The following is a 21,087-nucleotide window of genomic DNA, read 5'->3' as shown; positions in this document are numbered from 1 at the left end:
GAAAAGGAGATGATGCAAGAAAATGTTAAAGGACACAGATTATTGATCTCCTTGTTTCCTTTGGCTCCATAGGCGATTAGACATATATAGTACTACGACGACCTTTACAACAGCAAGAGAGAACATTCGACGATGTAATGCATGTGACTGGTCGGTTAGACCGGACAGTCTTCATGGAGCCAGTGAGCTGCTAAACCGAAAATGTACTTCACGTGACAATAAAAATATAATTAATTATTGTATAGACTAATGATATTTGTTTATCATGAAAACAAGGGAAGCAAAAGTTGACGAAGTCGTAGAGTGATGGGGTAGTAGTGGTGGAGCCATGTGGCGTCTTTACTTAACAAAACTAATGCAAGTCCAAGTCCTACGCCAATAACAACTATACAATGATATTTTTGATCAAACGTCATTTTCCAATCTTTGAATCTGAGATGATAACTTGTTCAGCTTAATCTTTCCAGTCAATTTCATCTCCTTCCAATTTTGAAGGGTTCATCAGAGAAAGAGAGAGCCATTCAGAGATCCATTGTACCAAGCTCACTTCGATCTACAGGTTAATTCTCTCGAACAGAACCACCCATTGATTAATTTGACACTCTGTTTTGCAATTCCTCTGACTTTTGAACAGAGACTTTCTAAAGTCTCTAAATTTTTGATGTTTTCTTAAGGAAAGGATTGATTTTTATTGAATCCATCCAAAATCTCTACTGAAAAGTATCTTTTTGTTTGTTTTTGACAGAATCACCGAGAGCTCTCTGTCTCTCTGTCGGTGATATTTGTTTGATGGGTGAAGAAGAGACAATCGTAAACGATGAAAACAGCTCTAAGCCAAAACCAAGTCCAAAGCTGACACTGTTGCCTCTGGTATTTCTCATCTTCTATGAAGTTTCTGGTGGACCTTTTGGTGTGGAGGATTCTGTGAAATCAGGTGGTGGTCCTCTCTTAGCCCTTTTAGGCTTCTTGATTTTCCCTCTGATTTGGAGTATACCCGAAGCTCTGGTCACAGCAGAACTCGCTACAAGCTTCCCTGAGAATGGTGGCTACGTGGTTTGGATCTCTTCAGCTTTTGGTCCATTTTGGGGATTCCAAGAAGGGTTTTGGAAATGGTTCAGTGGTGTTATGGACAATGCTTTATACCCTGTATTGTTTCTTGATTACTTGAAACATTCGTTCCCTGTTTTGGATCATGTAGCAGCTCGTGTTCCTGCTCTGTTGGTGATTACATTCTCACTGACGTATTTGAACTATAGAGGATTGCATATTGTTGGTTTTTCAGCTGTTGTGCTTGCGGTTTTCTCGCTCTGTCCTTTCGTTGTTATGGCTTTGCTTGCGGTTCCTAATATCAGGCCTAAGCGTTGGTTGTTTGTTGATACTCAGAAGATTAATTGGAGAGGCTACTTCAATACTATGTTTTGGAATCTGAACTATTGGGACAAAGCTAGTACTCTTGCAGGAGAAGTTGATAGACCCGGGAAGACGTTTCCAAAGGCTTTGTTTGGAGCGGTTTTGTTGGTCATGGGGTCATATTTGATTCCCCTCATGGCAGGGACTGGAGCTTTAAGCTCATCCACTTCTGGAGAATGGAGTGATGGGTATTTTGCTGAGGTTGGAATGCTTATTGGAGGTGTCTGGCTCAAGGGATGGATACAAGCTGCTGCTGCAATGTCTAATCTTGGATTGTTTGAAGCTGAAATGAGTAGTGATGCTTTTCAGCTTCTCGGTATGAGTGAGATTGGGATGCTCCCTGCATTTTTTGCTCAGAGGTCAGTTAGTTAATCCCCATGAGTGTGTTTTTGGTTATGCCCTTGAAAAATACTCGGTTGAACGTTGTTTGTGTTTGCAGGTCAAAGTATGGGACACCAACAATCAGTATTCTGTGCTCAGCTACAGGAGTCATATTCTTGTCATGGATGAGCTTTCAAGAGATCATAGAGTTTCTGAATTTCTTGTACGCATTAGGAATGCTTCTTGAGTTCGCAGCTTTTGTCAAACTAAGGATCAAGAAACCGGATCTTCACCGACCTTATAGAGTTCCCTTAAACACCTTTGGAGTTTCAATGCTGTGCCTGCCTCCTTCTTTGCTTGTCATTCTTGTGATGGTTTTGGCCGCCCCGAAGACATTTCTGATCAGCGGTGTGATCATAGTTCTTGGATTCTGCTTGTACCCATTCTTAACACTCGTTAAGGAGAAGCAGTGGGCGAGATTTATCCCGGAGGAAACAAGACCAGTTTCAGGAGTTTCATCAGAGTCACAGTTGGATGAAGAACATGGAGATGAGTCTGCTGCTAGCCTTCTCCCATGATCCCCACCAACAAAAGTGTGTGATTAATTTATTGCACAAGTCTTTAAAAGCGCATGGTAAGTCATGTACAGTTGTAATTAAGAATGAAATTTATTTATGTCTTGTTCAGCTTTGAATTATAGTACAGAAAACAGAACAAAAAGAGTGTAGAAGCAGGAGGGTTTGTACCTGAGTCAAGTGTCCAAACATGTATTGCTTATGGTTATAATTTGTAAAAACGTGAGTAAATTCATTCAATTTTTTGTTGATTTCTGCCCAAATTCTAATTCCAATTCTTGAGTTTAAAACAGTTGCACAGTCGCTTTAGGTTTCTTGCTTCGACATCTTCTCTGCTTCTCTTTGCTTATTGGACCTTTTGGAGTCATGTTTTTACTCTTTACCATATAATATGTTTCTGCAGCTTTTGGTTACTTACTTAAGGCAAAGACTCAATTAAAACCACAAATGGCTACATCACTCATTACTTGCTATTTTATGTAATGAATGTGATTCGAAACATCAAGCTCAAAATGATGACAAAAAGAATCTAATGTATATCTTGACGTTCTTGTAGAGTCTCTTTACAAAAATATGTGTCCTTATGCTAGCTCTTTTGGGAGGAAATTGTCTTGAGAGATAAAAACAATGTTAAGACTATATTTTTATAGGTTTTATGATAAGCGTAACATAAAAATCATATGATAAATCATTTATGCTTTTTCGTTTCTTTAGCTTTCTTGAACCATTTTTTTTTTTTTTTTTTTTGGTTTTAGTTAAAGCTAGACTTTGCCCTTGAGAGGTTATAAATTGAAAGCATAATTCTAAATTTATGTCGCATCGAGAGGAAGCGATGATAAGGAAAAACAAAAAAAAAGTTTGAAAAGATTCGCACCTGAGGTTGAGAACTTGAGATGAGAGGTTCTAACACCAATAATAACAAAGGCATCTAATTAACGTTTCTTTCTATAGTTTCGGATTAGAACTTTTGTAGTTTTGATTTTTCTTGCAAAACTATATACTGTATATTTGCCTTCCACTATTCCTTCATATTTTGTTGGGTGTGATAAGTAATATAGCTCTCAAAATTGTTCAAAGTCCGGAGGGATTTGGGTCGATGATACGTTGGATTAGAATAACTACTAAAATGTCATTGTAACGTATTAGGATAGAATAGTTTCTTAAAACTTTGTAAGCCCCACAAAATGCATGTTTTTCAGAAGGTGGGTATCTTTGATAAAGATTGGTTATAAGATGTAACAACCAATTGTATGTAGCATATATAACTAATTAAGATCAATGTTGAGTGTTTGTTCGCAACTTTTTACTAAAATATACAAAAGAAAGGATTAGTTGAATTGAATTTGTCTGTCGTAAAACAGCTTCACCTTTTTTCAAAACTAATTTCTTCCATTGGATTTCGCATTTTTCCTTATGAAGCTGCACAATGTGCATTACGGAATATATTCTAAGATTCCTATTAAAAAAGTTGTAACCAAATTAAGTAATAAGTACTCTAAATTTTAGTTATTTATACACATATACATACGTATGTACAGTTCACAAAATTGTAATAAAGTTCCATGGTGAAACTTTTGGAACGTAAATAAGCAAAAAAACAAAACAAAAGGAACCACCACGACACTAAAACATTTTATGAACAGCATTTTAAGACATTTCTGAAACGACATTTTATAAATAGTAAAATGTATATGTTAATATGTAATGTAAACTCAAATAGTTTATGTTAACACAAACTTTTGGTAAAGAAAGTAGCAATGACAAACACGAAATATTGTCTATAGCATATATAACGCCCTTGAAGTGGCAACTGTGGCATAATGTCCTTAATCTTTACACTGTATAATTGGCAAATTGGTGTTTTAGCTCCTTCAAGTTAATTTGTACTTGCGATTTTGTGTTTTACCTTGTAGGATATGCATATTTTTTTGAGTTGATTACTTATTAACTCCGCTCAGTGTTTCTTAATGTCGGAGATCAAAAAGCTTTAAGAAAATAGCATAAACCTCATGCATGTACTACTAAAACTTTGTTGATTATGATCAGAGTTTCCTAACTGTTTTGAAGTACTGGTTTGTTTCTTTTATCTCTTACCTAGCTTTGATTTTCTTTGTAGAAGCATTAACATCTACAACTATACAAGTGATGTTGAAACATATATACTTCTTCCAATATAATCACCATCCGGTATCATAATCGGATTAAATTCGGAACTTCTTTAGAACCAATGGCACTCATTAATCGACATTAATTTATTTAAATAAACAATAACACTTTTGTACTTTGTTTTGATATTCTTGAAGACTTTTTTGCAGTCAAAACTCTTTAACTTTTTTCTTTATATTTTAACACCAAAATTCTTTTTTTTTATAAACGAGTCTAAACTATTCACAAATGCCATAGACGAAACATCATATAAAATTCAAACAGAAACATGTTGAAATTTACATTAAAAATAAATACCTCCATAATATTCCACTCTCCTAATTATGTTGAATCTCTTAATACATTGATCACGTTATAAACTCTTTCAAACTACAAGTAACAACTTTTAAGCTAACCAAACAAAAAAACAAGGAACAACTGATGAATAACTTTTAAATTACTATCCTCTTCTCTTATTCCTCCACTCTCAAGATTCTCTACCCGTACAGTTTCTGAAGTTTATATATAGAATAGACCAAAGAGATGTCAGAACACAAGATCAAGTTATAGATTGATAGAAATATACTCGTACTAATATCAATATATAAATACTCTGATTCCATATTAACATAATAAAGTATTTAGAAACAATTTGAGTTTCGTAGGCTTATACACAGTTGATGGGAAGAACTGGGATCGCCAAAGCACCAAAGCTGCTGTTAAGGTCAAAACCATATCTTTTCTCATCATTCTTCTTTTATTTTCATTAATCAAATGCTATTAGCCACAAAACATAGGTGGACAGTACCCACATACACATAAATCATCAAGTTAATTGCTTAATAGATATAATTTTCTCTTCATATATTTTATTTTGGAAATTTTAACTTTACCAAAAAAAAAGTTATCATTTTGTCAAATCTAGCTAAAATAAATTCATAAAATAATTTCTTACAATTCAGTTGTTAAAAAAAAAACAAGTTTCTTACCAAAGATTTTTTCTAAAATTTTGATACACACTATAACAAGCTATAAAATGTGTAACAAATTTAAAAAGAAGTAAATGTAATTTTGTGATAATTAATGATGATTTAGGAGTTGGAAGCAATTTCAAGGGCGAGCAGGGATAAGCAGCAAAGCTGCAAAATCAAACCCGATGATCGTCGACTACTTTGAAGATATTTCCGACCATAATCTCAAATTTAGCGGCGAAGAGGAGAGCTGGGTCCCACACCCACGCACCGGAATATTCTTTCCGCCGGGACAAGAGTCGGTGATGGAAGATGTCCCTAATGGTGCTGCCTCCTTCGACATGACGTTTTGGCTTAGGAACGTTGACGGTGTTGATAAACCTGATCCTGATCTTCATCATCTTCCTTATTAATTATAAACAAAATTAATATGGTATTGCTTATCTTATGATTGTTTCATTGAGAAATGAAATCGTCATAAGGGGACACTATATACTACATGTAACTATATTAAATAATCTCAAGGAAATGAGGAATGGATACGTACAAGTTTACAACAACATTTCATTGTGATCGTTTTCATATGATGGATGAAGAGGCTCAAACTCAATAGATATTCGTTGTGACTTCACACTTGTGATTATGGTCTTGTGTGTGTGCGAGGTAATTTACACAGCGACTAATGTGAAAAGAATTTAACCAATAACTAATGTAAAAATAATATTATTTTTTCTTAGATGTGATCTCGTATTTCAACTGCATGCATGGTAAAAAGAAAACCATTAACAAATCTATAAGGTGATTTACCAAAAAAAAACGATAAAAGTACATTTTTGTCTGTGGGACAAGTGGAGTAAAATAAGAAGGTAATATTGGAATATATCAAAAAAAAAAAAAGTTGATAAATATATCAAAATTGTTTAAAGCAGCTTATATTTTGAAGTAAAAAAATCCCAAATTCCTCTGCTTTTTTATTGCTACCAAATACTGGCTGCTCTCTATTACTTTGGTTTATGAAATTTGATGAAAACTGTAATATTGTTTCGAATCTTGCTGAATCTATTAACTGCTTTGTTCTAGATCCTACGAAACAGTGTTAAAAGATTGGTCTAGATGTACTTGTTTTAATTAGCTGTATTAGTGTTTTCTTGAGAGATTGATATGGTAAGTATGGCCAGACTCTTTCACTCTCTTTTTTACAGTTTTGAAATCTATATATGAATTATATAGTTTTGAAATCGTAATTAAATCCCAGCTACGTAAGAAGTTTGAACTCGCAGTTTCCCGATCTTTCACCTAAAAAGGCCCGGCCCTCAGGGCTCAGAGTGTAACAAGAATACACAAGACCTTAATAAACTCGGTCTTGTATTTGTCATAGTTTAGAACACTTCTCGTTTTCATGGATTTTAATGTCTAAATCCTTCTGGGATTTTTTTTCTTCCAAAAATCATCAAATTCCGAATATATAAAATTAAGATGTGTGTCAATAATTCCAATACTTCTTGAGTACATAAAACCAATTGATGAACTGTTGGTACTCATAGTTAGTCATGTCTCTGGACTTTTTTATGATTATCACCACATGCCTCTTTTGTTTCTTTGTTTTTGTTTTTATATTTGATATCAATCAAAATATTTGTAACTCAATTGACGGAAGCTAATCGGTCAAGAAAAATTATTGTGACCTATCTTCTCTTCAGGTGACATCACTATTACATCAATACTAGTTTTCTACAGAAAAAAAAATGGTATGGAATATCAATCAAAATTGAATTGTTAACACTATATAATGATAAAATGCTACATCTTAGCAATATTGGCTCGGAAATTATGATCGATCTTTTTTAATGGTAAGATTGCTGCTATATACTATACAATATGATAATCAAAATGTAAGATTTGTGGATTCAATGTATATTTATTCTATAGGTGGTGGGCACTCCTACCAGAAAAAATGAAGAGATAAAAAAAGAGGATTGTTCAACGTTGGGGTGCCCTTAGATATGGGTAATATTACAAGTCTTTCATAGAAATAAATTCAAGAACAGAACTGTCAACATTCAAAATGGCATTATTCACATCAATGAATGACTGAAACCCACCCCCTTTTCATTTCCTTTATTTCTTTTGTACCATCACATTTACCAATCTTTGCCGACAATTAGTTTCATTTTATTTTGGCGTTAAAGCTAGGTTTAGTTTTAAAGTGCCTTAACAAGTTTACAGTTATGTTCTTATATATGTTTATCTCAAATGTTAACTTCTTCTCAAACATTTTCCTTTCTTGTGATTTGAGATATGAAAATGAAGATAGTGAATTAGATTCTCATCTATGAAACGAATCCACTTTTAACAATTGAGCTCTTCTTGGATAAATAAGTTACGTTGTATTCCTAAACTTAGAGCATAAATTAAGTATATAGATACGATATAATTAGAATATATCTACAAAATGTAAAGAGTACGGTTCTAACAAATTATTTTTTGTTGGGAGAGAGAGAGAGTGAGAGTTTAAAAAAAAAAAGATAGATTCCAAAGAGTTGGTGTGTATAATGGGATAAAAGACAAGAGGTGAGAGTAAAAAGCAGTCAAAAAACACAGAGTGGCTTAGTGAATAGTGTGACAGTGCATCAAAGCTTCTACCATGTCCATGTCTCAAATCATATGCTCTCAAACCTTCCCACGTTCTTTCACATGTGCCCTTCCATTTCTTTCTTATGTTAATTCATTTTTTATTATTCTATCTGTAGTAATATGTCTTATTTTCCTTTGTTTTTTTCCTTAACAAAAAAATGTTTATCATTCTTGTCATACGATTCAAAATTAGAATCAATCTTTGACATACTTGTGACAACTCCACAAAGCCTAAATATCATTCTTTAAACCAGTTTTGAACTTGAATCTGGCAATGGCATGGAAAACACTGTTAAACTAGTTGATCTATTTTTCTTACATAACCATCAAATATTAAATGTATATTACTATTTATCTATAGATATAAGAACATCATGGTCTCCTTCTCTCCTTCGTCGTTGGAGGTCGTTCGTTTGTTTATTCTCTTGAAGCCTTTTGGATTTTATGATCAATTCAATGTAGGCGAATAGTTCCTTATTTCTAATCGATGAATTGTCACTTGACCCTTGTATTCATGTCGCTAGGCTTACAAACAATGTATTAATTATCATCATGTTTACTTGACTAGTCTCTAAAGGTTAATTACATCATTTTCGTAAATATCTTGAATCTTATAGGCAATTAATCTAATTGGAATATATGTATTCTAATCATAATTTAATTATGCAATGATCTCTAAGTTTGGATCTATATGGACTTTGGATCATAATATTATTGACTTTTTGTAAAGTGTTTGGTACAAAGTAAGCGATACTTTTTTTAAAAAAGGGGTTCAAATTCAAAACGTGTTAGTGGCAACTTTTAACCCTGTTGATGTTGAAGTTAGATGAAACTTATTAACCCAAAATGTCAGCTTAACAATGCACATTTATGATTTATGTGTAAAGATCTTTGTGATTCGATCACTTGTTTTTTTGTAAAAATATGTAATAATAATAAAAATCATAATATATGTTTTACGATCCAACCTTGATATTTTTAAAAAAATCTCCTCTCAAACCCTGTGAAATACTAATGAGAATCAAAAAAAATTTGGACTAGCCATACATGCTTTGAGTCCAATTAGATTTTGGGGTATCCACTCTTTTAATTTTATGGTGTACTTAAAATGACGTCCCTAAAATAGTTTTCATTGTGATGGGATAAAACCAAATAGCCAAAATGAAGAAATTCAACACAAACCCTACAACATAAGCTTTTCTCTAAATATTTTCAACACTTTTTTTAAACACATTTGCTCAGACTTTTTACCGAAAAGAGAAAGAAAAAAAAGGCATATCTTATAAGCGAAGGGACTGCGAATTTTGCAGCATGAGGTGCCCACTACTAAAGGACAACAAACCATCATGAATCTTAATCTTTATCCAACAAATCCTATTGAAAACATGAAAACATTAATAAATACATATATTCTGAAATATATATCCTCTTGTATAATGACTTTTATACACATACACACAGTACAGAGGAGATACAAAACAAAACAAAAGTAGAGGAAAGCGAAGACAGTTGTAATCTGAAAAAAAAAAAGAGTCATTAATTTTACCAAAAGCAGAAAGTTAGTCCCCCAAGCATTCAAAGAAGAGTCAAAATGGACCCTCTTCTTCTACATTTATAAGATCTTATCCCCACACAATTCAATTGTATTTAGTAATTCGATGGCGGTTTAAGAAGTAATAAATACCTTTCACAAAAAAACTCAACTTCGTATCCAGAAATATCAAAATATTGATGATAACTAATTGCACAAACTATCTTTGAAAATTGTTAAAACCATGCAAAGGAGATCTTGAGTGTAAATAGTCATAAATGTGGCCGTGTGTGTGTATGCGACTCTCGAGGGTCCTCTCTCTCTCTCTTTCTCTTTCATAAGTTGCCAAACAAGTAGGAGCAGAGTCTATCTAATATCTATGTTCACATTATTATTACTATTGATTAAACCCCAAAGGCCAAATCCAAATACACCATTTTCACATTATCTTGACGAATGTGAAATTTTACTATTTGGTTATTTTCTCTTTGGCTTCTTTCTTGTTTTGTTCACATTATGTTCTGCACTTTTTTTCTACAAGTTGCCAAGAGGATTATTGGATTAGATCATGGCAGAGAGACCAAAGGCATTAACAAAAGATTTGAAGATAAGAAAAGGTAAAAAAGCCAAACATATCTCCATAGATTGAAAAAGAAAGATGGAACAATTCAAGATTCGTAGTTAGAGGGTTGATTAAAACACAAACACTTAAAATGCTAGAAACTATATAAGTAAAAGCAGGGCAATTCTCCTTCTCTTGCCTTCACCTTACTCAAAAATATTGAAGGTGAGAATTAAAAAAATAAACCCAAACTGAAAGATTAAGTAAAAACCAAATCCAAACTCCATCTCATTCTCCTGAGATTTTGAGTAAAAAGGATGATTCATTTGAGTTCTGTTTGAACCCGCAAATCATCGGTTAAGCTAACGAACCTGATTCCTAATCGATAAAGCTGCTAAAAGGGGTTAGCTTGAGTTACCGGCATATAAACACATTGCATCTGATCTTTGAGAATCATCCTTGGCTAATGCTACCTTCAAAGGTTGTTTTTAGTCATAAGCTCTCTCTTTAAGCGTTAGACATCAGTATGCCAAACCGGGCGGTGATCTTCCAAGCTCCCGTTCTCCAAGGCTGCAACTTTGGCCCTGTGAGCTGCAGACAATGCGAGTGTGTTGTTCTTGCCTCTTTCCTCTTGTGGGTACTCGCAGGATTCGGTTAAAGAACCGGTCTTAAGATCAGCTGGTGGTATAAAGCAATCGAGAGACAGACCAGGAACGTTAAACGCAACTTCCTCAATCGTCCAGCTTTCTTCCATCTTTGTCCTCGTATGGCTCGTCGCCACTTCCCCAAATCTGAATAGTGTCACAACTGAATGTCCCGAGTGAGCAATCATGATTCCTTCGACCTGACGGTAATCGTCTAGGGACGAGTTGTATGTGGTCTCCCAGAAAACAGTCTCTCCACCGTTAGATTGAATCCGGGTCAAATGTGAATCCTCAATGTGAACCAAGAGCCCTGTTTTCTGACTGAAGTAGCCAAAGAGGACATGCCTAATGATCTCAGCCGGTCCTTCGCTCCTCGCTTTTAGTGTTTCAGGGTCAGTGCATAACTTCAAAATGAAGCAATCTTCACCATTCACCTTCTTCTCTCCTATACACTTCGCTTCCGCAAACATTGCAGCAGTTGTTCTCGGATCTAGTCCCTGAATCATCCAAAAAACACTTAAGGATCTCTTTGATCTCTCGAACTACTAAAACACCTAAAAAGTCAAGACTTTTACCTGAAGTCCACGGCGGAGAGGTCTGACAGGTCCTTTAGCAGTATGAGATCCGAGCCAAGGAGTGTGTCTCCATACAAGCTTGCCATTGCAGCCAGCACGAACCTTACTACCCCCAACAGCAAGCTCAACATACCACATGTCTGGATTCATCTGCCAAAGAACAAAACCTCCAGTCTCAGCCTTAGATGGGTTTCGATTCCTAACGGTTCTTGTAGCAGTTTCAAGCTCTGAAGTAATCATCTTGAGCTTCCCCATCGCATAAGCGTTTTTAATGGAGTTTTGTAGCTTCTGACCACCAGAAGCTGCAGTGTACTGTTGAAGAATATACTGAGCAGATGATGTTTCCTGCAAGAAATAGTAAGAACAAAGAAGATTCAGTAAAAATGATAAACAGTAAAGTGTTCAAATAAGGCTCAGAAGAAGAAACCAAAGAAGAAAAATCAAAACTTTGGTTTAATACTCCAATGGTTTGTAAGAAAAATCAAATCCCACCAAAGAATATGACATCAATTTCCACCAACCAACGACCAATGAAAAACATTCTCAAGTAAAGAAAATTCGATTAATAAAACCAACCACCACTAAAAAAGATTTCAAAGTCATGAACTTGCAAATCTGAAGGAAAATGATGAAAAATCTGAACTTTACAAGGAAGAAGAAGGAGGAGAGAGTGAGACTAACGATTGGAGTGTTTTTGATACTAAGATGAGGCAAAGGATCAGAGGAAGAGACATGAATAGGAGCAAGAGGAGCTCCCATTACACCAAGAAGAAGTCTCAGATCATTTCTCCGATAAGCCGCCGTCGCAGCAACAGACGGAGCACGAGACAGCTGCCCTTTAACCCAGTGACCTAAACCCGACCCGAGTCGTTTAGATTCTCCTATATTACCACCTCCTCCTCCTTCATCTGGATCAGGACCTTCCATTACAGGTCTCAAACTTCCGGATCTCCCAATTAACTGCTCTGGTTGCGCTAAATAGTAACCTCCGCCACCACCACCACCGCCTCCTCCAGTTAAGTTCTTTCTTCCCCAAGTGAGAGCTGACATGGGTGAACTAGACCTAGCGGGACTAACGGAACGAGACCTTGCTCTGGATCGTGACGGCGAAAGACCTCTCACAACTTCGTGTCTGAGAGCAGAGAAAAAGCCTTGTTTTTTCTCCATTTTCAAAAACCTCTGTTTTTGCTTCACTTCTTCTTAGTAGTAACGTAGCTTCAACACAATACAGAAATGGGTTTTCAACGAGAGAGAGAGAGAGAAAGATTTGATTTTTCTGAGTTCGCGAAGTGAAGAGGAGAGAGTCTCTTCTCTTCTCTTTATTTAACTCTTTTTTTAAGAAGAGGAAAGCGAAAGAGGAAGACAGTGATCTCTCAGGGGTGATGTTAAATGACTATTTTACCCTCTACTTGTCTGTGAAATTTCCAATTGAGGAAAGCCACGCGCGTTCTGACAATTTCACGCGCCGGTGATATATTCTTTCCAACCTGGCTACGCATGAGGGACACGTGGATGGTCTGAGATGGCGAGTGTTGGAGTTTAACGGTACTCGCTAGGTTTTTGTGGGGTTTGCGCCGTTAAGGATGGTGGACGATCTATTTTTTTTAACAGTTTTCGTTAAGTCTCAGGAATAATAAAAAAAAGGACAGTGTGTCGTTAAGTTTTCACAGTGAAAATAAAAAAGTAGTAAAAGTGGCAGCGGTTAATTAGGAAGAGGACTGTTTAACCTACTTTTTTTAACCTGTAGCCTAAATTCGATTTGTACATTTTGCAATTTCTCTATTAAAAAAAAAAAAACAGATTATCTTGCAATTCTTTTTTGTACTGTTTAACAAAACATTTCTATAAATGTTCTTGTACAAAAATGTCGGCTTCTTCTGATCGGTTGGTTTATAAATTGTTTCATGTGTTAATGGTAATCAATTTGTTATTTTCTTTCCAAATGGTCATTTTCATGGGTTTGAATCTAGATTACTAACAAGAGTGATAGATCTTGGGCTAATCATAGACCTTAAGAAAACAGGGTGTTCTTACTATTTAAAAAGTTTACAATGAGTTTCTAGATTGTGAAATTCGTTCTCTAATCTTAGTTCACATTATAATTAAGTTTTCTATCAATTTAAAGATATATAGTTGATATATCATATTTTAGACCCTAACAAAATTCCCTATACTACATGTCGGGATCTTTAAAGAAATGTGTTACTTAGACCACTATTTCCATCTCAAAATGCTTTCCAAACTAAAGAGAAGGCAGATAAGGTTTATCATGTAAACTCGAATGTGGCTAACTAGCTAGATAGTACGTAGATACTTGCAAATTGATGATCTTTTAAAACAGATCATTGATTCTAATATGGTAAATTATCTCGTAATAAGTCTTGACTATATATCTCTTCACAAGTCCTGAGTTTTTTTGTCCTGACTTTTAATAGAGAATACACGCATCACATGGCAAGTATACATATTTTTCTTCATTTTGTTTCCCAAACTATTGAACAATAGTTGCGAATAGGAAAGAAACATTCCAATCAAGTATATAGTTCCTTTGGGATTCTAGTAAAGTATATATGTCTCACACAGAAGATAATTGGAGATATTATTTATTTCACAAATGGATATAGAGATATAAAGAGATTAAATTTTATTATTTGAGTAGTGTGTTTCTTCAAGAGAAAGGAACAAAAAAGAGGTCTTAGGAGAGGTTTCTTCTTTATCCGACAGACAGAACAACCATTTGTGTATGTTTTCATTGGCCAATTGCGTAAAGATAGCAACTCTTCCTTATATATGTTTATATATCTTTTAAAAATGTAATTTGTTTTGCAATTATCACTTTCGTTCTGTAATGTAATAATGATTGAACACACTCCTCACATATACATGCTTAGGGCATTATGTGAATATAATTTGGCTTCTTACATTATACTAACATTATTTGGAGATTCAATGGTAGCTTTTAAGAACTGATTTAATTTGTATTCTGTTTTGTAGGGGAACACTTTTCATATCTTTTATTTTCTGCTTCTTCAAATAAGTAATGATCAGCTGAATAAAATAAAAGCGATGCCAACAACAACGAAACAAATATAGCTGGTACGTATATCATACCCTCAAGCCTCAACCTGTTACTCTGTTAGGAGAAAAATTGTCTTACAAAAATATTTATTCTATTTTTATACGTAATTTCACGTTTTAAAAACAAAATGTGATTCTACTATTTTTCATTATTCATCACTTTTTAAAGTGATTTCGTTATATATAAGATAAACATGTTAAAAATATAATCTATAAAAACTATGTATTAGCATCTTAATTATTTCCAATAACTATGTTCAGCTAGAATGTTTATGTTACTTGATCATTTGTCTACTCTGCTATTTTACTAATGATACCCGAAAAAAAAAACATTCAATCATCGGCCAAATGACTACGGAATTATTGATCTATTATAATTATACTATACTACTCAAAACTAAATATCGTTTAAAATCAAAATTGTGTGTCAGAACAATGTTGTTTTGTATTTTATACATATAATTTCAAAATTTAATATAATTTTATATAGTAAATTTATTTCTATATTTTTAGGAGAAGAACAAAAATATATTCATAAATGATATAATACAAATGTTCATAATTTGGTAGTATGTGTGAAATAACTTTGAAAAGTACTCCTTGTGATTTTAATATATCTTTTGATTAAAAAAAAAACTTTTTACCCGTAATTAAAATAAGAAAATGTAGTTTCTAATAAAACTAAGAAATTCAACTTTTTATGTAGGACATAATAGATTATTTTTTAAAATCACGTAAAAAATGTTAAATGGACGTGGAAAGTATATAAATAAAGAAACTGAATTATTAAATTTTGTCAATAGTCAATTAGTAGTAGTGTAGGGCTTCAACATCCATCTTGATATTTCGTTTGCAAGGAAATAACTAAACCATGAATGTTCATTATAACCTCCATTTAATTCCTGTGAATATTAATGTTATCATCTCCTCTCAAACAAAATAATTAACAAAAACATTTCCAAGAATATTTACGTAGCAATTAATTTCGAACTTATACAATGTCTCTATCTCATTCCATGTGACGAGAACTTTTTAGTCTTCAAGGTATTAATGGCGTAATATTCTCTTAGATCAACTAGTTTTTATTACTATTACTTAAGTATTGATTAACGATTGATTTTGATAGTTACACTTGTACCGATATGTTTATAATTATGACTTCGAGGCATGCAACCACACTGTAGCACAGTAACATCCCGACTCTAATTATGTCGAATCGATTATGTTTGAATGAGGCCTAACCAGAATATAGTATATGTACTTCTGGAGGATGCATTTTTCTTTTGTCAAAGTACTTATAGAGGATATATTCTTATCCATAAAATAACTAAACCATAATCTAGAGACTAATTGATGGAAAAATCCCAAAAATGAAAAGCCATACTAGTAAACAAAAAATAAGTAATCTGAAGATAACTAATAACGTTTGAAGCGTGAGAAATAGAAGGACAAGGAGCACGTGAATGTCTTTGAAATTCGTTTCGAATGGTCAAAAGAGCAAAGAAGAGAAAAAAAAACGCATACGCGTTAACTTTTTCAGTGTGTGATAGTGGTTACAGCTAAGGTAGGACTTATTTAAAAAGTATATAAAATTTCCTGGTCGAAGGAAAAAATTAAAATTGTCTTGTACAATTAAGAATGACTCATTTGTGTACTAAATAAATTCGATGGGAGGGACCATGTTTATCTCTGTAATATTGGTCGTTCTTAAAGACGAAGTGGTTGGTCTTTGTAATTAAGAAAATAATTAATCTTTGATTTGCTTTTGTTAATTGTTTTATTCGTAGAATTCTATTAGCCCTTCAAACTTATAAAAAAGGTTATAAGACGAGTATGAAACCAAAGAATATTGGTCACCCAAACGGCCAAACATATATAGTGGACTTAGATTCTGATAGGGAACCCAATAAGTCAGCTACTAAATCAAGTAGGCATCCAAACAATTACAAGTAGGTGTTCAAATGACTTTTCAGTATTTCTTATACAGAAAAAACGTTAAGAGTTAATGATACATGTAATGTAATAGTTGCACTAAATCTAATAATTTCCTCTAAGCATAATATTGAACCACTCGAATTCGCATCAATCAAACCAATTTTTTTTTCACTAATCATCTAAATCAACCGCTTTCCTTCATTGCATTCAAAGAATCGTCTTTTTATTTGGAGAGAGCAACATAAAGCTTAACACAATTCTTGTAACTCCTTTGATGATCTTACGTACATAGATAAAACCAAGAAGAATTTCTCCCCATTAATTAGTGCACACATATAGTTGTAATGTGAAATTTTTATTTGTGTTTGGAAAACAAAGTGAGTCAAGCAAATTTTTTTGTTTCTATCTTGTTAAAATTATTTGTTTTTCTTTTCTAAATATGTTTTTATGTATAGTGCGACCGAGTTTTTTTTTTAAATAATGAATTTTTGTTTATAGATGTTTAACACATTTGAAAACTAATGTAAAATACTTTTAATTTTTTTTTCTTTTTCGGACCATTATTTAATTTTTATTAGACGATTTTTTTTTTTTATTCGAAAAAAAGAGAGTCTAGATTGGTTTATGCCTATAGAAGAAAAAAGTGCAGTGAAATCTAAATATTGATCAACTCCGCCAGGTGAGAGGGCTGACATTGGTGAACTAGACCGAGCGGGATATTGGAGCGAGACCTTGTTCAAGATCTTGACGGCGAAATGACTTGAATGGGAGATTCAATAAACATAAACAAAGAAGAATCGAAACCTTGTTAAATATATTCGTCTGTCTGGTCCATAATGATGTCATAGAAAAAGAAAAGGTATTGTCATGCATAGGTTGTCAAATTTACGTAACAATTTTATAAACAAAAAGAAAGTTTACGTAACAAAGACGTGTTAGAATTAAGTAGATGTATATTGTAAGTTTGTTAAAGAAAACCCACCAAATACATCCACTAAATTCTTGTAATTAGGGTTCTTGTAAATTGTAATTTTCTTGCTTTTGGCTTTCTAACGAGTAACGACTGTCCCAATCCCACCTCGTTTTAGCTAGATTGGCGTTTTCTTGGGTTTGCTTACTCATATTGATTCTGATCTTTAACCAGTTGGTAACGATTCTGTTTTACATATTTTGCTTCTCATTTGTTCAGTTAATACGTTGGATACAGGTTTAAGAATCTGATCAAGTATTTAACCTTGCTGATCTAGAAACGCCTGAGTGCATATCTTCGTGGAAAGCAGAACAAACATAGCTGGATAAAGAAAATGCATAGAGGTAAGTAAACGGGTAACTAAGAGTAATAGGGGATCAGGTTTGGAGCAGATAAATGGAGAATGTGGAGAAGAGGTTAATCCAACTATTTACAACGTATCTGAACAAGGCAAAACATCACATGCAGGGAGGGAGTGACATGCCAAATGAACTTGTCATTGGTCTTCATTGCCGTGGAGAATTTGAAAGCCACCGGTCTTGGATGCAGCCACGAGTTCAAAGAGGCTTGGAGGAAAGGATGCTATTTTCAAGTCACAAGAGGGCTCAGATATATAAAGAAGCTGCTACATCATCTTTGGTTGCTGCTAGTTCCGCACCTGGAGAAGTTAGAGAAGGGTAATGAGTACACAAGAATCAAAAAGAAACTTTCTAAACCGGATTAATTAACTAGGAGAAAAAACTAATTGATGCATATTCGTAAGAAGGCTGGAAAGGTACAAGGTTTGTCCCTCGGTGACATTTGTTTTTTTCTTTTCTTTTCCCCTTATTCATTCAAGTGTTATTCGAGCGACTATGTATCATTTGTGAGTTTTTGTTTCTGATTTCAGTCAGTATTGTTGATTATGGACTTTTTATTGTAGCCTAGAAAATAGAAAGAGCTTGAACGAGCCACAGAATTTTGAAGGTTAAAATTAGAGATTTTTTTCAGCACCTGGACACACTCTGTGCTGAAGGAAGCCTTCCTGATCGAGTCTCTTTATTTGATTCTGATGGAGAGATTTCTAGCGAGGAAGCAAGATAAATTTGTTCCCCTGCTTTTCATGATAGAAGCAGTTTGTGTCTCTGTTTTACTTTGGAGGAGTTAAGTAAAGACATATATATATATATATATATATAGTCATAAAGAAGATGGATTGTATATTCTTTTCATGTAGGAGAAACAAAACAACAAACTTAAACTCGTCTAGTGTTATGAGATTACAAAGGAGACATTCTCAGTACAATGATACATTAACTTGAGAATTTGACTTAAGATTTCCACATATACATAAATTTACGGAAGCAAATTTGACTTTTAATACATTTAGATCTAACAAGGTTAAAGAAGATCAAATGTAGCATAGTGTTTGTGTTCTATATAATCTGATATTCAATTGTACAAGAAACAAAAACAAACAGTCTGTTACACTCTCATCTTCGTCAAGAACAACCAGACAAATTGATTCAATTAAGGGAACTTCAAAGCAAAAATGAAAAAGTCAAAAGGATTTAGTGACATACAAGTCCCTTGATGTTCTAAGCGAAGTTAAAAATAGCTCCCTATTAATTTGCGCACACAGTCACAGTATATTCATAAGATAAATTAACTTCATTGTATTCAGAAACAGTAGACTTACAAAAACACCCCACAGAAACAAATGCACTTAACACGATAACTTTAGTTTATCATCTCAGCTATATGCGACGTCGCTTTCCAAAAGGCTGCTCATCGTCAGAGGACTGATTCAAATCATTTTTCGCATTGGAAAACCCACCGAGAAGCGTCAAGTGTCCTGAACGCTCATCAATGACTCTTCGAACTATAGCTTTGCGTTCAACATGCTCACCAATCTCATCACCAATAGGAGCCTTGGCCAAGCCCTTAAACGTTATGTAGACATGTAGACTTTTGGACTTGAGTCTCCTATTCGGTGGCTGCACATCTTCTTCCTTAGTTTCTATTGCCACTTTCAGAACCTGCAACTTGGACAGATCACTCTGCATGCAGCAACAGTTTGAAGCAAACCAAACCTGTTAATTATTGTTAACAACAATGGCACTGATCATTGTATGTCATTGTTTTGCAAAAGAGACACAAAAACCTCTGAAGTCTGCTGATAACGTACACCAACTGCAAGTTCCAAATATAGACGGATCCAATCATTGGATTGCAACTCGCATTTCTTCACCTACAAAAAGCAACAATAAAAACAGATCACTGCTTAACTGATCTAGAGCAAACCAAAAGAAACGATGATCAATGTCTTAAATAATCTTACCATGTAAAATCGTTTTTGATTATTCAGATCACCAACTGACGGCCAATCAGGCAATGCACCTTTGTAGAAATCATCCGCAGCTGCTTCACAATGAAAGTGATGTATGAAACGCTTCTCGGTGGTCACTACGCAACATCAATAAGAATCAATCAGTCAAAGATTTTATACTAAAAAAACAATGAACAATAAGGAAGTCACCTTTCTCTTCATCATTAGGTCTAGCAACAGAGACCGTCAAATCCAAATCTCCAAAACTTTTTTCATCAACTCGAATCTGAAAAGTTTTCTGCAACTGGCTAGAAAGATCTACTGCAACCGAAGTTATATAGTAAGAGCACACACAGTTCATTGACTCGTTGTATTTTAGTAACTCAAGGTGCTCGAAGTTTGTCCCCTGAGAATGAAATTGAATGTTGTTGTTGTATAAATTAATATTATTGAACAACTAAGTAGCAAGCAAGATGAGACTGATTAAACAAGTAGCAAGAAATTTAACAAGTAAGTAGCAAGAGGGGACTAATTAAGCTTTACCCTGAGCAAATTGTAACGGTGAAGACCAACCATAGCATAAATCTTGGGTAAACAAGCCCTAAGCCTAAAACGTGGGTGTTTACAGTCGACAGACCACAGTCCAGCTCTGGTTCCTCTTGGTACTGGAACATCATCGATATCGAAACCCTAAGCAATCAATCTCTCATCTCAGTTAATTATAGGTTTGCTACCAAAAAAAAACTAGACGAAATTAGATCATAAAAATGAAAGAAGAACGTACATCGGATTCGGCTATTTGACGCCAGTACTTCATCTGCCCATCTACAAAATCCTTCCGATCATTTACCGACAGAGACGTCATATTCCTTATTAAGGTTGATCGGAAATTTCGGCGGCAGCGAACCGTCGACGCAGGTCTGAAAGATTTATTCAGGCGTTATACGTATTATATTCATCCGACGGAATGAATTCATTTATTGGCTTCTGTTGGGCCTTCTCAACCCAAATCTCATATCTGATATAGATATTCACGGGCTTGGCCCAAGGGCCGGGATTTGTTCACAGGTATGCTTCAGCTTTGCTATAGAACTATCTAGATTTTTAAGTTCAAGGAGGGAAAGTTTCCCGTTCACTTCGAAGCGTTTGCTGTAAACAGCTGATTCATTGAACGTAGTCCTAGGACTGGGCATTCGGGTCGGATTCGGGTAAAACCCGATCGGATATAAGTTTTTCGGGTAAAAAAGTTTAGGATCCAATAAAGTAAATCTAAAATATTGGTTCGGTTTTACTTTGGATTCAATTGGGTTTGGATCAGTTCAGATATAGAATTTCAGAATCATTAAATACCTGAAAAAATCAGATATCCTTTAGGTTCGAGTATTTTATACCTAAATACCCAAAATTTTACCCAGTTACCCAAAAATT

At 34.2% G+C, this 21,087-nt stretch overlaps 6 protein-coding genes and 1 long non-coding RNA gene across 10 annotated transcripts; 4 read left to right on the top strand and 3 right to left on the bottom strand.

The window, feature by feature from the left end:
* Positions 1–308: 308 nt before the first annotated feature.
* PUT5 (Amino acid permease family protein) lies at positions 309–2,566 on the top strand. Its single transcript, NM_112845.4, has 3 exons — positions 309–559; positions 746–1,769; positions 1,850–2,566. The coding sequence occupies exons 2-3, from the start codon at positions 790–792 to the stop codon at positions 2,307–2,309; spliced, it is 1,440 nt and encodes a 479-aa protein (NP_188589.1). The 5' UTR covers positions 309–559; positions 746–789; the 3' UTR covers positions 2,310–2,566.
* A 2,306-nt stretch (positions 2,567–4,872) lies between these two features.
* On the top strand, positions 4,873–6,170 carry AT3G19550 (glutamate racemase). The gene is made up of 2 exons (NM_112844.4): positions 4,873–5,175; positions 5,547–6,170. The coding sequence occupies exons 1-2, from the start codon at positions 5,132–5,134 to the stop codon at positions 5,833–5,835; spliced, it is 333 nt and encodes a 110-aa protein (NP_566643.1). The 5' UTR covers positions 4,873–5,131; the 3' UTR covers positions 5,836–6,170.
* AT3G19552 (uncharacterized protein) lies at positions 5,367–5,945 on the bottom strand (the record flags this gene model as incomplete). Its single annotated transcript, NM_001338406.1, has 2 exons — positions 5,605–5,945; positions 5,367–5,372 (listed from the first exon to the last, which is right to left on the bottom strand). The coding sequence occupies exons 1-2, from the start codon at positions 5,821–5,823 to the stop codon at positions 5,367–5,369; spliced, it is 225 nt and encodes a 74-aa protein (NP_001326288.1). The 5' UTR covers positions 5,824–5,945.
* Positions 6,171–9,613: 3,443 nt separating the features above from the next.
* Positions 9,614–9,931, top strand: AT3G03825. Its single transcript, NR_141041.1, has one exon. It is a non-coding gene; the product is annotated as an other RNA (long non-coding RNA).
* A 199-nt stretch (positions 9,932–10,130) lies between these two features.
* Positions 10,131–12,734, bottom strand: AT3G19540 (glutamyl-tRNA (Gln) amidotransferase subunit A (DUF620)). Its single transcript, NM_112843.2, has 3 exons — positions 12,050–12,734; positions 11,369–11,713; positions 10,131–11,290 (listed from the first exon to the last, which is right to left on the bottom strand). Exons 1-3 carry the CDS (start codon positions 12,533–12,535, stop codon positions 10,664–10,666), a joined length of 1,458 nt encoding a protein of 485 aa, NP_566642.1. The 5' UTR covers positions 12,536–12,734; the 3' UTR covers positions 10,131–10,663.
* A 4,714-nt stretch (positions 12,735–17,448) lies between these two features.
* AT3G19530 (uncharacterized protein) lies at positions 17,449–18,327 on the top strand. The gene is made up of 3 exons (NM_112842.2): positions 17,449–17,528; positions 17,629–18,126; positions 18,274–18,327. Exon 2 carries the CDS (start codon positions 17,748–17,750, stop codon positions 18,030–18,032), a length of 285 nt encoding a protein of 94 aa, NP_188586.1. The 5' UTR covers positions 17,449–17,528; positions 17,629–17,747; the 3' UTR covers positions 18,033–18,126; positions 18,274–18,327.
* Positions 17,852–20,727, bottom strand: AT3G19520 (hypothetical protein (DUF626)). 4 transcript variants are annotated; one of them, NM_001125190.1, is made up of 7 exons: positions 20,444–20,610; positions 20,203–20,349; positions 19,870–20,065; positions 19,672–19,796; positions 19,495–19,581; positions 19,030–19,390; positions 17,852–18,009 (listed from the first exon to the last, which is right to left on the bottom strand). In NM_001125190.1, the coding sequence occupies exons 1-6, from the start codon at positions 20,522–20,524 to the stop codon at positions 19,088–19,090; spliced, it is 939 nt and encodes a 312-aa protein (NP_001118662.1). In that variant the 5' UTR covers positions 20,525–20,610; the 3' UTR covers positions 17,852–18,009; positions 19,030–19,087. The 4 variants fall into 4 exon arrangements, with proteins under 4 accessions (NP_001118662.1, NP_566641.1, NP_001327781.1 ...); NM_112841.5 differs by lacking the exon at positions 17,852–18,009 and having other exon boundaries at positions 18,759–19,390; positions 20,444–20,653; NM_001338404.1 differs by lacking the exon at positions 17,852–18,009 and having other exon boundaries at positions 18,852–19,423; positions 20,444–20,727.
* Positions 20,728–21,087: the final 360 nt, after the last annotated feature.

This window comes from Arabidopsis thaliana, chromosome 3 (genome assembly GCF_000001735.4).
Source record: "Arabidopsis thaliana chromosome 3, partial sequence".
Lineage (NCBI taxonomy): Eukaryota > Viridiplantae > Streptophyta > Magnoliopsida > Brassicales > Brassicaceae > Arabidopsis > Arabidopsis thaliana.
Note: the sequence above shows the minus strand (reverse complement) of the source record. Positions and strands in the feature narration are given on the sequence as shown.